General features: G+C 51.8%; 2 protein-coding genes across 2 annotated transcripts; one reads left to right on the top strand and one right to left on the bottom strand.

Annotated features, from left to right (window-relative positions):
• Positions 1-1,665: 1,665 nt before the first annotated feature.
• On the top strand, positions 1,666-4,760 carry PG997_005158 (uncharacterized protein; the record flags this gene model as incomplete). Its single annotated transcript, XM_066809473.1, has 9 exons — positions 1,666-1,796; positions 1,865-1,889; positions 1,936-2,089; positions 2,149-2,181; positions 2,248-2,494; positions 2,545-3,189; positions 3,333-3,777; positions 3,899-4,109; positions 4,165-4,760. Coding segments are annotated over 9 exons (2,487 nt in total), but the record flags the coding sequence as incomplete, so codon positions are not given.
• Positions 4,761-7,791: 3,031 nt separating this feature from the next.
• Positions 7,792-8,403, bottom strand: PG997_005157 (uncharacterized protein; the record flags this gene model as incomplete). The annotated part of the gene is made up of 1 exon (XM_066809472.1): positions 7,792-8,403. One exon carries the CDS (start codon positions 8,401-8,403, stop codon positions 7,792-7,794), a length of 612 nt encoding a protein of 203 aa, XP_066673090.1.
• Between the last annotated feature and the right edge of the window lie 7,927 nt (positions 8,404-16,330).

The raw sequence follows: 16,330 nt of genomic DNA, 5'->3' as shown, positions 1-16,330 counted from the left end.
ACGTAAATTAACCGGAAATAACTTTAAAATTTTCGTAAAAAGTTTTTTAATAATCGTACCGACGATTTATTTTAATCTTTAAGTCCGGGTTACGGTCGATAAAGCGCTTAACCCAGTGCTTGCCGACGCGGTCGCCGCCGCGCGACGCGGTAAAGAGATTAGCTATATTTTCTATATTAACGAGATCGGGAGGCATTTTTCGAATATTTAGATTAATTATATACTTACGAAGTATCTCCTTTTTAATTAAATTTAGTTTATATCGTTTCGGTCGAATTTTACGTTTTAAAATTCGGCCGTAAATTCGATAATATAAAGTCGATTCGAGTATATTATAAGCTTTTACTATTACTTTTTAGCTTATTTAATTCGATTCGTTTCGTGTCGCTTAAATTATTAAAACTATTCGATTTTCTTAAGATTAATTAAGCATTATAATTATAAAAGTATTACGCGTTAAAGTTTAATTATATTAAAATTAAATTTAAATACGTCGTTAAGTAATATACGTTACGTAGTAATAAACCACGTTATATTAAAATTAAATTTAAATACGTCGTTAAATAATATACGTCGCGTAGTAATAAACCACGTTAATTATCCTTTAATTATTATATTTTATTACGTTTTTAGTAATATTTTTAAAGTACCGAGATTATCGGTAAATACGCGCAATAAACCACCGCACGGACCAACCATCGGTGTTATACTATACCGGTTATTTAGCGTGGAATTAAATGTTCAGCACTTAAAGGGATAAGCGCAAAAATGACCCGAGGGTGTGGAAAGGTCTCAAATATCACAGAAGGTAACCTGCTCGGGATGTTCATCACTTCCTATATCTCCAAGCAAAAGCTGAGCTGAGACAAGGATGGATGCAGATGCCCACCGCAGTTGAGGTTTTCTGGGACCGATGAAAGGCTCGAGGTATGTAGAGGAAAATTGAGTGGTGATGGCATCGCGGATCTATTTCCCCGGTCATCGCTGCCGGTTTTAAGCAGTTTGCCCCTCGCGATAAGGAGATTGGTCTGCCTGTCGCCAGATTCAGATACAGATACAGGGGGTGTCGGGGTGCCGGGGTGTCAGGGTGTTTTGCTTGAAGGCGGGTGGGTGGAGGTGGAGCGAGCGACTGACCGGCCTGGGCGGCCTGGGCGGCCTGCATGCTGGACGCTGGACACTGGACACAGGATTCTGGGCCTGCCATCGTGTGCATCGGATCCAACGCCCAACACCCAAGCGACTCCTCTCTCGCTACTGGTGGCGGCCCTCACGCCGAACCCCTGTCCCTTTCCTCTTGGCCCTTGCCGGCCCTTGCAAGCTCGAGCGAGCTAACTGTGCACTGTGAGGCCTTAGGGCGTTCTGGTAGTCCCGCGAACCCCAGAATCTGGATACCGCGCGAGAGCCTGTCGGTTGTCGCTCCCCTTTACGAATTGCACCTGCTCCAACCTGACCTACCTAATTGTTATACTCCCTCTTTCCTAGTCTGCTACCTACGCACCGCTGCTGCTGCTGCTGCTGCTGCTGCTGCTACTACTGCTACTGCTACTACTTTTTACTCACTGGAACGAATCATGCTTCCAACAGGTTGCTAGTGTCGCTTTTCGAGTATATACACATACACACACATGTTATTAGGTTCTTTTCTTATAGACTTAGAGTTTCGCCATGAAACAAAACAGCAACGGACGACGTGCTTCGGGAAACCTAGACGCCTCAGCGCCCGCTCCAGAAACGTCCACTACTCAACTCTCGCCCGTCGCCCTCGGCAAAAGAAGGCGAAACAACCCAAACGAATGGTAAGAGTTCGCGCCTGTGTAAGCTGAAATACAATTGCCAGAAGCAAGCTGACTTGCGACTTGTCTAGTTGTGACATTTGCCGGTTGCGAAAGGTACGTAGGCGTCCTCGAAAGTAACATCGGATGATCCTGCTGACAGCCCGTTGGTGATAGGTCAAATGCGGCGGAAGAACAGGCGATGAACCATGCGACAACTGCTTCCGCCTCAAACTCGCCTGCGGATTTGCCCAGTCCACCAGCGGCAGTCGAGCGCAAGGTGAGATCTGTTGCTGTAGATATTCGAGAGGTTATGAGTGCTAATAACACGAAGCGGCCAAATTAGCCAGGATTACGCCTACTGGCACCGTCACAGAAGCCGGAACAATCCGCAAGCGCGCTCAGCGAGGTAAGCACATTTGCTACCCATACTCCTCGTCGTCTCATGTACGGCTCATCAACTAACATAATTAAGCCTGTGCAAACTGCCATCGTCACAAAGCAAAGTGCTCTGGTGACTTGCCGGCATGCTCACGATGTCGCTCGTCGTCTCTGACGTGCGAATATGCGCCGTCTAAGAGGCGCTTTGCCAACGTGGCCGTGTCGCCCGAGCAGGCCGAACCTGAGATGTCATCAACGTCTGCTTCTGTGAAGCAGCAAAGTCCCGAGGGCCAAACTCCGGTAAACATGGAGACTGCCTATGACCCGAGCCCGGATGCCCAGTACGTTCTCCATCATCTGCTTGCACAACAATGTATCTGACCGAAGGAAGGACAACCCTGCTCAAGCGGGACATAATACTGCAACATATGGACGTCTACTTCGAGGCGTTCTGGTACGTGCCCTGCCAGGGTATCCTTCACCCGGCGACGACATACCGCTTGATCGAGGAGAACCGTTTGCCTCCCTATCTGGCGGCAGCCGTGGTATCAGTCACATCCACCATGGTGACCAGCATATCGCAAGGGCGCCAACTCGCAGCCCAATGCAACGAACAGGTGGAGCAATACGTGATGCGGCAATTCGGCCATATGGATCCGGATCTGTTGGTACTGCAGGCCTTCGTCACGACCTACAACTGGATGTCGGGACCCCTGAGCAAGGTCTGGATGTGGACATCGACTGCTGCCCGGTTAGCCCGGTGTTTAGGTCTCACCCACGAGCCCGAATATAGGCCGGAAGAAGGCGGTTTCGCTCGGCAAGAGTCTCTGAGGCGAGCTGTCTGGCAGATATGGATCATCGACCGATACCTGTCTGGTGGGTTCGAAGAGCATGTGCTGCTCCCTTCCGACGCTATGCAACTGAAACTGCCTTGCAACGACGACGTCTTCAGGCAAGGACTTCCATCAACTGAAGCGACACTACATGAAGTACCCTTCAACCAAATCATGGCGACTTCAGTCTCAACGCCGCTCACGTAAGGTTATTAAACCTTCGTACTCAGATTCTCGGGTATGTGCCAATATCACGCCATTCGTCGATAGTTATGTTACCCCTTTCCAGAAGAGGCCACACACCCTTTCCAAGAAAAACAAACTTGTGTTGACCCTGATTTTACAGCTCCATGAAGGGCCTCTCTGAAGCCCTTCAGAACCCCCAGGTTCCTTCTCCCACTTCTGAGCATTTCATGGCCACGGTGAACCACCTCCAAGTCCTCATGGTCAGGTTCAAGGACTCCCTTCCGGACCGCGTAAGATTAAGCCCTCAGAGCATGCAAGACCACCTGAGTCGACCCGACCGGACGAGCTTCCTCACGCTGCACCTGTGGGTTGCACAGACGTACGTGGACCTGTATCGGTTCTCCCTTCCAAAGCTCGCGGACTCGTCGCCGCCAAGATACCCGGAGGACATACCCTGGGACTGGCTGGACATAGCTCAACGGCAAGCCACGGCCTATGCTATCCACCAGGCTCAGTTCTGGACCTTCCAGATGCACTTGATTCGACAAAACTCGGGAGTCAGCAAAAACCTGGTCACTGCAGATTGGATGATCGGGGCCTGTGCTGTAAGTTGTCTCACTGCACCCCAATTTCCCAGCCCATTGGCAATGGGCCCGAGCATTGTGTCAACCCGACATTGGGGTTTTTAATGTAAGTTCTATCTCTTGCTAATACTGTGTGTCATAGGTCGACTGTGCAACAGTTCTATTGATCGCCAGAAAGTACGAGATATGGAAGAGAGCACTGAAGGACGGCAGCACGGCACCGCTTTGTCTTGCGAAGCCCATTGATGACGACCTGCTGTCGTTTCTTGTCTCGTCTCTCGTCAGCATACTGGAGACTCTGAAACTCTTCTTACCAAGGGTCGAATCATACGTGAGCTTTTTCTGGCCCCGATGTAATACTGATTCTTCCGCGACTGACAGCCCTACTACAGCAACGGCACATCCTAGCCAAGGAGAAGATTTACCTCGAAAGTGGCACAGTGAAAGAAAGCGATAGCCAGCTGAAATCATGGGTTCCCAGTACCAGGCCAGAGGACATCTTTTCAAAACAATATGACGCCAACTCTACACAACCGAACGGAGTTGAGCATGACGCAGGAAGCATTCTCCAATCTAAGCCCTATCGAGACGGCGCAAGCAGGGGAAGTGTAAGCCATAACGGCAGCACCAGCGGTGTCGACCAGCCTGTCATGCCATATTGTCTCAAGAAGGCACTGGATGAGCCTCCAGTCCCGCCTCTGTCACCCCCAGGCAGCGACGAAACACGATCTCTGCAGGAAACGAGTAATGGTGCTCCTCCTCCTTCTGCTACGCAACAGCAGCAGCAGCAGCAACCCGACGATAGTATCCCTTCTCACCTCATCCGAGTAGACACCTCCAATTGGATGAAGACGGAGGTGCCGCTCATCACCAATCTAGATACCATTGCTATGGGAAACTATCCGGCTCTGGCGATCAACACGCAGTTCCAATTCCCCACCCCCTACCGTCACCGGCGGTCTGAGTGGGACCGGCGCCTCGTCAGACCATTATTCGATGCCTTACGTCATCCAGGATGAGGACTGGCGTGGGACGTGGCCGCAAAACTTGCAGCCCATGAGTTGATGAGTTTTGGACTGAATCTCTAGTACAAGTTGCCGGTGCTGGCCCGCACGATTATTACGCTGGGAAGCCCTACTGCAAATAGACGCCTCGCGCTCGGAACTGAATGCACTAATGAGCTGATGAGTCTGCACTGCATAGCTACAATCAACAGTGTAGGGCAAGGCAACGAGTTCACATGGTTACGATGATGCGATATGCTACTGCGAGAGCAAGCCTCATGTTGGAGATCGTAGGTGTCAGAATCCGGAGACACACTGGGTATAGACAACGTCTGTACCAAATGATCAAACACCGGACGACCCCCGTTATAGCAACGCCATGCCATGGCCGTGTTCAAGGGTTGGCGACTGTAAGCGCTCTCTAAAAAGTGCATCTTGACATCAGCCCAAGATATACGCAACACTTGAAGCCGCGAAACTCCATGGTATAGCGCCCCCTAGGGATCTGTGGGGGGAAGTGGGCGTCAAGGTTCATCGTCGTCATCATTGGAGAGAGGGTGTATACTATATATTACAATAATTGAGATGGGCAATCTTGTCAAATTTACAGAATACCGTACCTACTTCACCAAGGATATATAAGCATGCTCTATTCATACCTAAATAGCCTGGCTCTATCTATGACGCCTGCTGCGCATAATGAGACTTGTTCTAAGTCCCGGCATGCTTTTAAATCATGAAGCGGAGGATTACACCACAGCAAGAGAATGTATATGCCTTTCATCATGTGTCTGCAGCCTTGTATATATTAAAATTTATACCCGACCTGTCTAGACGATAGAATAAAAGCAAACGTACATAGACATCGTGTGGTATATATAGGGCTATACTTGGCGTCAGCTATATACAACTCTTAACCCATCGCCGGACGCGTAATCTTTGCGCGTGTTCATACATGTACGTACCCTTGACTGCGAAATATGGCATGTGAAGTGGAACGGCCATTTGTATTAAACACATACGTATCCCGACGATGGAGTTTGCGCCGTACGGAGCATCTGCTTTACCCATGTCACGATAGATATGATCCCAGGAATGTCATCCGTATCTTCTCCACATTACAAGTCCTTTTTTCCCCCTTCGCATTTCAACGGTTTACTGTCAATATGCATGCATGCGCATGAGATCGCCGCCCCATTCATCATCCATCTATCATCTGAAGAAATTTGAGAGGGAAAAGTGTACCATCATCTTGGACCGGGGACAAGCCCCCCATGCAAGACCGATGTCGAGTAGGGATAAAGTTTCCCAGATGTGTGAGGCTTGCCTGCATTCCAGTTAGTTAGACTCGATCGATCGCCCACCAGCCCAGCGAGTCCGTCCTTTCTTTCCCTCTCCCGGCCATGTGGTGTGTGTCTGTGGCCCGGGGTTTTTGAGTTCGAGGCTTACAGCCCAGCCCGTCTCGTCTATCTTGCACATGCGCGTGTTCGTCTCGTCCCTTTGTGCATGCATGTACAGTATTTTCGACTAATCTATGTATCTACCTAGCTAAGCTGAGGTAATCACTAAATCCAAAACGTCATATCCGTGGAGGATGAAGGATGGGCGATTTCGGGCTTGGCTTTGTTGTCGATACAGTAAAAAATCCAAAACTTGCCTGCCTCTCCGACTCCGACTCCGAAGGATGCAACGAACACCGGCGTTCTTTGCCTTGGCCAAGAACATCAAAAATGCACCCGTAATCAAGAAAAGGTGTTGTCCGTCCGCCAGTATCTGCAAATACGAGATGCAACGTCAGTCAGATCAATTCCTTGTACTGCACTAATAACACATGAAGTCGAGTTAGTCAAGTCAAGCCGTCGAGTCGTCGAATCAAATCTCGGACGCACTACTTCCCGCACGCGGACGCACGCACTGGCGCTGGCGGCGCAGGCGCAGCAAGCCCGAAAAAAAAAATCCTTTCCTTCCTTGCCCCTTCGATGGAGGCTCAAACCGAACCACCACCACCACCACCACCACCAATCCGATGAGGCTCGAACACCCGACACTTGAACACACAAGCACCGGCCGCAGTGGATCCGCACCATCTCTCTCCATACTGTACCTTCCTGGGATCCATCTGATCTTATTGAGCCGCGTAACTGCTCATGAACTCGGGAGCCACAGTTTTGCAGGGGGTTCCTGGCCTTTGCATTGAACGAATAAGAAGTGCTCTCCACTTCGCGAATCCGTTTCTTCCCCATCCCGTCAATGCTGCTGTTGTTGTTTCTCAGGCGACATTGCGATGCCGGCCTATATCAAAAGGCGTACTATTACGTACTGACCTTGGAAGTAAGAGGAACGAAAGCCGAAGATCGAGAAGGATCGAGGCTTACGAAAGCTTTGACGGCAGTGTACTGATCACAGTGGGCATGGTGTCTAAGTGCGAAGGAGAGTATAGAATTATTGATCTTGATAATTGTGTTTGTTTTTACTTCTAGCCCTGTACCGGACCGTTTCTGTGTGTGATTCTTTGGACTTGGTAAGTGTATTAATTATACAATATTGAATGTACGAGTGGTACTATATGTCCTGGTAATACTTCTGCCCAATTCTGCCTGCCCGCCGTCCGTCATACGGGACGACGTGTTCGGCAAGCGTCGATTGAGTGTGTCGTAGCCGAACAGAGAGGCCTGCTCGGCGCGCGTATGTTGGGCGAAGTTGCTCGAGAATATATATCCAGAAAGTTATCCTGTGCCGTATAACCCATAAACGCCGCGACTTGTAGTGTGTGTTGTGTCGTCGCTTGGTCGGTCCACCCCCTTCTTCGACCAAGCGAGGAAGAATGATAATTTCAGGTCAAAAGTATTTCGCTGCCAATCAAGACTCCGTAATTCATGCATGTAATGGTTGTCATCCAAGAAACCCCCCCTCTCTCCCCTCTTCCAGAATGTCAAGAGGTCGAGTAACAAGCCGCCTCCCTTCCCTTCGGAAGGCTCAACCTATACTCGAGAGGAAAACGGACGTGATTTGGTTGTGGTTGTGGTGAGGGCTAGAAGCAAACAACACCGCTGATCCGATTTACTGGAATTGCGAGCGGTCCTTCTCCTTTAGGCCGCCGATCTGGTCCATATCGATCGAGTAGAAGCCGTGTTTGCTCTCCTTCTCGTAGGCGGGGGAGCTGCTCGTCCCGGATAGGTTCCATACCGACGGTGGTCTCGCCGACTCGCACAACCATGACACGGCCCGACTTGTTGCGGCCCTGTTCGTCCTGCTCATCGGGGAAGGTGATGTGGATCTGAGGCACGTTGGTGGGAGAGTGAGGAGGAGCATTGGGGTCGGCCAGCATGGGGCGGTGGTCAACGACGAAAATGCTCGAGTGGCCGTTCGGCGTCTGGATCGTGAGGCGGCGGCTGTTCTGGCCGTCGATCTTGAGGTCGCTGTACTGGGGGAGGCCGTCGTCGCCTTCGAGCTCTTGGTGTCCGGCCTGTTGTTGGCGCTTCATCCGCCTCAGCAACAAAAGAAGGGCAGTAAGAAGCAGGGCGACAAAGGCGACGCCGAGAAGGGTAATTAAGAGGTCCATGGTCTGGTCGGAAGCGAAATCGGCATCCCGGCGGGTCAGGGCAGCAGTACCCTGCGCCAAAAAGTTGCTCATGGGGGCCATGGTGATGTATGATGGGGCTGGATCTTCGATGAGTTCACGATGAACGGTAACTAATGTTTCAAAGTCCTGCGTAAGGGAGAGTCGTCGTAGATGGAATGAGTGAATGGGGGCTACTCGATTGGGCAATGTCAGTAACCATTGAGAGATGACAGTAATTTAAAAGCAACCAAGGGACATATATCGAAGTGTTCGCTCGAGTCGACCCAGACATCCGGAGGGGAGGGGTCATGGTTTCGAGACACAAGGGTGATCAATTGAATCATGTATAAGTCAGGCAGGCAGGGACCGTGTTCACTTACAAGAATAACGTGAATGAGCGAGTCCTGTCGATGGCTTTGAAAAGAAAGGACGGAGAGACAGCCTCAAAGAGTGAAGACTGTAATCCTGGAACAACGAATGACTGGGGGCGAAGCGAAAGAGCGACGGCGACCCAACAGATTAGACGTTATTCTAGAGGGGGGTTGTGCAAAAGACCAACGACGACGGCAGCGACGATTAAATGACCGTGGTGGAAGAAAAGAAAAAGAAGGAAAGGGTAAGACGAAATGGGGCGGAGAGCACCTCATAATGGGATGGTTGAGATCGGCTGCTGCTGCGCTCCTCTCTTTCCAGAGTCTCCGTCTCCTCCTCTCCCCGTCTCCTCTCCTGCAGCTGCAGCACCGCGCGCGCGACAGGGACAAGGCACAAGGTCGCAAGGTCGCAAGGTCACTTTCGCCCACAGCTGCAGGGGAAGGGCCGCTGTCCTCGATTGGTCCATGAACCGCTAGGCGTGCAACTCAAATTGGATGCCCCATCTTCGCTATCACACCTCGTTTACCTTCTTGTTCGCATCGGGGGTGCCTCGTGCCCTTGGTGCAGCTTGGTGCCCTGCAAGTGCCTGGCGAGGGACTGGCGTGCCCTGGCGTTCCCTGGCGTGCCTTGGACGGGCTCCTCTGGGGCTCCTCTAGCCAGACCAGTCCAAGCCCCCGTTCAAGTCAGCAGCCAGCCAGGAACCGAAAACAGGCACCGGCCTCTGATTCGGCGCATGCGACGGTCGAAACGCTGCTAGCATGGCCAAGCTGGGGGGTAGCTAATCTCCTGCTCCGGCCAATAATCTTATTTGATGCTATGCAGAACAGTGGGGGCCGCGGCGGGTGCATCACCAATCGGTAACGCCTCAGGGGACGCTCCAGTCTCTCTCCCGTGCCATTTTGGCTCCCAGCTCCCGTGCTTGGGGGACCTTTAGGGCCGTGTGTCCATTCGCTCTGGATAGCCAGTGGCAACTTTCACTCGGGATAATACAGGCCATCTATGCCGTGACAGAGGAAGGCTGGCATTGCAGGGTTGACCCGCGCATCCCCTCCTGTCATGTAGGTAGGTGGTAGGCTTGGTAGGTAGGAGTATGTAAGAGAAAGGGGGAGGCAGAGAGTGTGCCGTGCTGCGGGTGGCTCCAACGGAACAGCAGAACCAACTAAAAATACCTACCCACCAAAGGAAGCTTCACACCAACTCTTCTACATCAGCAGCCCTCGGACATACGGTTCGCAAAAGTGCCGTTGCATCATCAACCAGCTGTGCGCAGGACGATCCAACGACAGATGCCGATAACAAAAGTCGATCGGCTACTGCGTTTACCCATATGTTTGTGCCGATTCCCAGAAAGCAAAATCGAAATCTCTCGTTGTAACTCTACGATCATAGCTTACATGAGCACTTGACCATAGCGACGCGCGCGATAACACGGAGGTTGTTGCTTACGTTATTTGGTATATCCGAGCCACTGACTGGGCACACATTTGGATCTGATTTGCGCTGCGTATCCTCCACTGTTCGGTTGTCCACCCACATGCACCCCATCACCGGCGTGCACAGAGACACGGCCGAATTCTGCCGACTCTGGGAGATGTCGAAGAAGACGAGTTCCAGTTTTGCTGATAAGGTGCAATCCGCGGTCCCGGCATTTGGTTCGACATGGTCTCCTAACATGAACTATCTCTGGACCCTGATGTCACTATTTGGTCGCTATGGGGTCTATTTATGGTCTGTATATCTCCCGAACCTAACTATTCTGTTAGCCACTGCCTCGGAATCACGAAGACACTCTAAACGAAAGAATTCAACTATCGGAAGAAAACCATGCATTGCCAGTCAGTGGAGGGGGCACTATAGGCACCATAGGCACCATCTTGTTTTCCACGACTGCGATCTATCGGTGCTGAGGCGGCGTATTCAATGGTAGGGGTGTCGCCGCTGCCAGCCTGCATTCCACGACACAGCTGCCCGCTTGCCTGTGATCGTCCCTAATGCGGGTAACCGAGACGTTAGGAGTTGGGTGAGTTCGCAACAGGCAAGGCATCAACAGGTGTCCCGGACTTGACATACCCAGAAGCTCTTATCTATTCGGCCAGCCCATGATGGAGGAATGCGATATACTGCAGGGCCTAGCAAGACACCACCAAAACAATGGAAGTACCTCCAACGGGACTATGGACCATCCTAACCAGATTCAGCATCAAAAGCTATACCTACGACCTACCCACATTCTAATAGCCTACCACCGGTCGTGTATTGTCAAAATTGTTCGAATAAACATGCACGCTTATAAAATTAAGAAAGGTGCTTCGTCTTTTTTCCTCTTCTATGGTCGTTCTCGCATATGTTGACGATCAGGTGAAGGTTGTACTGGCGGTGGATATCGGATCATTGTCAAAGTCCCTACCTGTTGAAGGCATGTAAGCTGGAGCCAGCTGCCTGCCCATTTTCGAGTAGGTATGCACGTATTACCGCTCCCAACGAAACAAGACCATCAGTCCCCATACTTTGTTGATTGGTCGACACACATGCAGACAATCTCCATTGTGTAGGAGACTGAGACTGGCGAAAGCATTCCATCTGCAGGTATGAGAACTAAGTCATGGAGGAGACGAAGGGAATGCAGGCTAACCTGATACCCCCTGCTAGTTGGATGGCAGGGGTAGGGAGAGATTGCGGGGTCGTGTCAATCAATAATGGCTTCGGTTTTGAAGCTATTTGCGAGCCTTAAAAAGCCACTCCGGACTCGCCACGGAGTGCCAACAAGAAAAAGCACGTCGACTCTTTTCAACGAATCGAGACAGATAGGGCCCATCTCAACCCCAACTCGCTGTGCGCGCTTTGTTGCGTGGCCATATTTCTCGTACGAAGAAGCGAGCATGACGCTGTGTAACTGAGTTGGGCAAGCAGGTATGCGCCCAGAGGCATTCTCTCTGGGCTTCCACGCTCACCCAACTCGTGCACAATCCAAGCAGGACCCAAACAGTTCATGGCCGTGTTACCGGCATACGAATATGGGAGGACAGATCAGGATTTCCAGCAAGGGGCATGATGACCTGTGTGCCGTGTTTCAGAGACGAGCACCAGCCAGTGGAAGGCAGACATTTGACTCGCATTCCATGTGTAGCCCTAGAGCATTCCAACTGCTGCCCATCCCTTGTTTGTTGCCCCGGCGCAACCCGCGATGCTAGGCATGTATGTATGATATGCATTCGAGGCTGGCGGGTGGTTTGGGTGTTTGACAAACTGTGTGGGCCTTCGCAGCAGCAAACCGCCTGGCCGCGAGTTTGGACGCGGCCAGGCTCCAAGACAGCAGGCAGGCGGGAAGCGAACGTTGGGCGCAGTATCCCATGGCTCCGACTGGCCACCGAACACTCGTACTGCTCGCTCACCTATCCTGTCACCGGGACCGTGCTGTCTTTCAGATAGGTGCTGCACACAAGCACAGGCAAACAGGCCGGAGTGAGAGACATTCAAGGGGTGCTTACACAGTGATCTGCTCTGTGATGCCGCCATCTCCCCTGTACCACCACAGCCGTACTGCAGCAGCCCAGGCTGGTGCCATGAGCATCGAACATGTCAAACTACTAGTATCAAGCCTTCGCCTTCTCCCTCCCCCTCAGGACTTTCTTCTTGCTATTGTGGGTACGAGATTGCTTTGCCCTTTGCCAGAAGGGAGATGCCAAGTCGTCCTCTCGAGAGGATATATTCATCTTTGCTCGCCATTCACTTCCATCGTACAATTGCCCCTTTTTGTACAGCCTCATCTCGTTCTTAATTTTGGTTTCCTGTGACTATACCGAGACTCGTTCATATTCTATCATAGCCCTACAAGCACCGCATCAGAATTGTCTAATATCATCCAACCGGAAGGATCTCGCTCGCAGCCGCGCACAGCCCCACCAAAACCTGACCGGTCCAACTATACAACTTCAGACCCCCAGACCCCCAGACCCCCAGACCCCCAAACCCCACACACCCCAGTAGGGGACGATATACGGCCATCACAAACCCAACAATAAATCATTTATAGAATCAGCTGGAAGAGTCGGCAGCCCCCATAGTCGGGTTGGTGTCTTCAAAGGAATAGGGAAAACCGGCTCCTTTCCAACACGATCTCTATCTGTGACACATACGACTTTGGTGAGTGGCATGCACCGCCCATCCCGTTGGTCCTGCATCTGCAATCCAAATATAAACAGCGCGGTGAGGCGTTGATCGATCAGGCAACACTGCCCACCCCCCAACTTGCCTGACGACCTGCATTCACCAAGCCTTGCCCTTGCCTTGCACCTCTGCAATCATACCAGCCTGTTCGTGCTGGGAGTTGTCACCAAGGGACTAACTCTGCGCGCATACCTCGCTTCCCTACACAATCCCGAACAAACAGTAGCGAGCGAGCCGAGCCATATGCATCGGGGTGTTTGCAAGCTCCCGTGTCATCCAACCAACTGCCTTACCAGAAACCCACTTCCAAAGCCATACATGCGTACTTATATATCTCCTATGGCCTGTCTAACGCAAGTAGTGCCCGCGGACAGAACATAGTAGATCGACATATACGGCGGCACAGAAGATCTATTGCAAATTCTCGTATGGTTTATTTACTTGCCGAGCAGCAGAAGAAAACCCGGTCGACTCCTCCTTTTCGAGCATCATCGCATCACACCAGACCGGACGCCACAAGTAGCCACACGTCTGGACACAGAGCAGCACTAATCGTTCGATTCCAAGCAACGCACAGACGGGACCTTGCTTCACAAGCACCGCTCAAGTCTCGCATGCTCTCAGTCAGTTCACCGCGACGATTGGAACTCCAGTCTTAGGAGGACCCCTGACGCCCAGCACCTGGAGAAACTTGGGGCTGCAACTAGGTTAAGCTCTTACATGTACCGAAAGATACACCACGCCCACGCGCGCAGCTACGGGATTTGGTATGCTACTCGAGGACGGGACATTCACGCGACACTGAACCACTAAGTCGCCTTGCTCTGGCCTGCCCTTGCCGCGATCTCCACTGTCCGGGCATCCTTTTTCTTTCCCCTTTCGGCATAAGAGACGAACTGCAGTTCCCAAGAAGCATTCCCTGTGGAGTGCTCGGCCAGGCCTGTTCGATTCTGGAGCGAGAGAACAGCTTATTGCCAAGCCGTGAAAGACCAACCGTCTGTTCTTTTTTGTATGCGTCAGCGCCGTCCAGGGAGACAGACGTATCGATCTAATTGCTGTCTCAAACGATCCACAAATCAGGTCCCTTGTTTGGGCCACTTAGACTACCCTTACCTTCCTTAGGTAACCCCCAAACACCCCCAAATCCGGGACCCGGTCCATTTGGCTTGTTAGAGAGAGAGCCCAGAACGCAGAACTCTCCCTCGCAGCAGCATAATCCCATCTATTAACAGCTCACACTCGTAGCGGGGCGGAGAATTAGGCTTGCTACTAAAAAGTCTGGCATCAGAACTCGGCGTCTGCTCTCGACTTACTACCATCTCAGATTTAGGTTGAGCCTCGGACGCAAAACTTCAGCTGACAGGCGGCTCCCTGCTGCTTCCCTTCCCCCATTCACACGCGATTCGACTGCAGGAACACGCTGTCGAGCTCGGAGTTTCTACGCAGGAGCAAAGACACAGTATCCTTGGTGGACGTGGCTGTCTTGCTTGTCTACAGAACCTAATTCGCGATACATCTTACTACCCCAAGCGCTCCACAAGGCTATCGTCCATCCCTGGGACCTAGCCTAAGCCGTCAATTCAACTCTGTTGTTAGTTCCGGCCACCCACTCCAATCCAACCCAATCACGGCAAAAAGGCGACGGCAGCCAACAGCAAGCGAGCCAACGCCCGCGAGAGAGAGAGACAGAAAGAGGGCTTGCAGCAATCAATTACCGCGTGTGCGACAGATACCTCCTGCCTCAGGTACTTGCGCACACAGTACAGTCCTGAGATTGAGATTCCAAACCAGCAGCCAAGCCAGGTCAGTCTCGTGCTCCTCTTTTTCTAGTCAGGCCCTTTCCGCCCCCAGCTCGGGTCTCCTCCACCCCGGTCTCAAAAAACCACCCGCCCAGTAAACTGCCTACTGGAGCCCCCTACTGACATATGTACATTGGATTGCATGCTACAGCTTGCGCAGCCCGTTCGTGTCGTGCGTCGTGGACTGGATCTGCGCTGCTGCTTCTCATTGATCTTGATCTCTTGGGTCGCTGCGAGCCGAGAGCTGCAACATCCGATCCGTGAGCCACTCTAGGCAAGTCAGGCGAGTTTGCAAGCGACGCACGCAGGCCGAACCAACAGGCCGGAAAGAGGAAGGGGTCGCAAATAATACCTGAAAGTCAAAAATAAAGGTAGGTACAGTACCCCGGCGTATACTTATACTTTTTTTTGGACGACGCTGGCTGCCAGGCTCCAGTCAAGTTCCTCCAGTCAGTCATGGTACGCATCGATCAGCATTTGATGTATTGCGCTACACTTGCACCATCTCCCTCCAAGCACACGAATCTGCCAGAAGTCTAGCAGTCTAGGTTAGTGAGCTGAGCAGCTCGACGACCCGCAAACGTCGTTTGTTACATACCCTTCGTCATCCTGCCCGCTTCCCTTCTTTCACCCTTCTGCCTTATCCGTCTTTCGTCATTCGCCCGGCACTCGTACATATTCTTTTGGCCATCCTTCGTTTTACACACTGGCACTTGTTAGTCCTTGTTGTTCTTGTATGTATCTATCCTCTTCCTCCTGCCACCTCCACCCTCTTTTCGTGAGGTCTGCACAACCCTGTCTGCTCTCTACTCAAGCCCTGCTTTTGCGTTTGTCGCTGCTGCTGTTCCGCCCGACTCGACTGCATGCCAACCATACCCTTCTAGCCGCTATCCGACTTTGCATCCGGCAGCCAGTAGAACGCGCAGCCGCATCGCTCGCTAGAATATCACAACTCGTTGCACGGCACGCCGCTCTACACCGCTGCTTACTGACGCCCGACTACGAAGGCCTTATCAGCACCGAAGGCATCGCATCGCATCGCATCGCATCGCACCGAACCGCATCGAAAAGACACCGATCCTGGCGTCTGGCACTGATTGCACCTTTTCGAGACAACTGAACGGCCGACAAAGCCCAAGACACCAGGCTTCCCACAAAAGGGTTACTTCATTCGCTGCGTACTTGTGTACTGTAGCTTCTCGTGTGGCCATACCCGGGGTATACAACAGTGTTGAGGCTTGGTACGTTATTTCCTCCAGTCTAAGTCGCCCACAGCCACTTGCCCATTGTTTTCAAGCAAAAGCAAGTCCTGGGCCCTAGTGCGGCTACTGAAGGACAATGAAACCGCTGGTTTTCTTGCCTATGCCCATCAAACCTGCTTTGCCAGCCTGGCCAAGACTCTCCCCAAGATAGCCTTCTGTTTGCCTTGGGGCTGACACATGCTAACGTATACCACTGCCTCCTGCAGACCGAAATACCTTGCACGAAGCCCATCGCACATATCCTCTGTATATATTCGCTTGACCCAAGGCAGCGCTCGCTGTGCATACATAAAGAACGCCCGACGATACGAACATTCGAGTCTTTTGCGGTAGACAACATCCAGGCCAGCCTTGGAGGTTAGCTGTACATATCAGCGTGAATATTTCTGTTTGGAGGGATCTAACATC

The sequence above is a fragment of the Apiospora hydei genome, assembly GCF_038363865.1.
Source record: "Apiospora hydei strain CBS 114990 chromosome Unknown utg000004l_segment0_segment0, whole genome shotgun sequence".
Lineage (NCBI taxonomy): Eukaryota > Fungi > Ascomycota > Sordariomycetes > Amphisphaeriales > Apiosporaceae > Apiospora > Apiospora hydei.
Note: the sequence above shows the minus strand (reverse complement) of the source record. Positions and strands in the feature narration are given on the sequence as shown.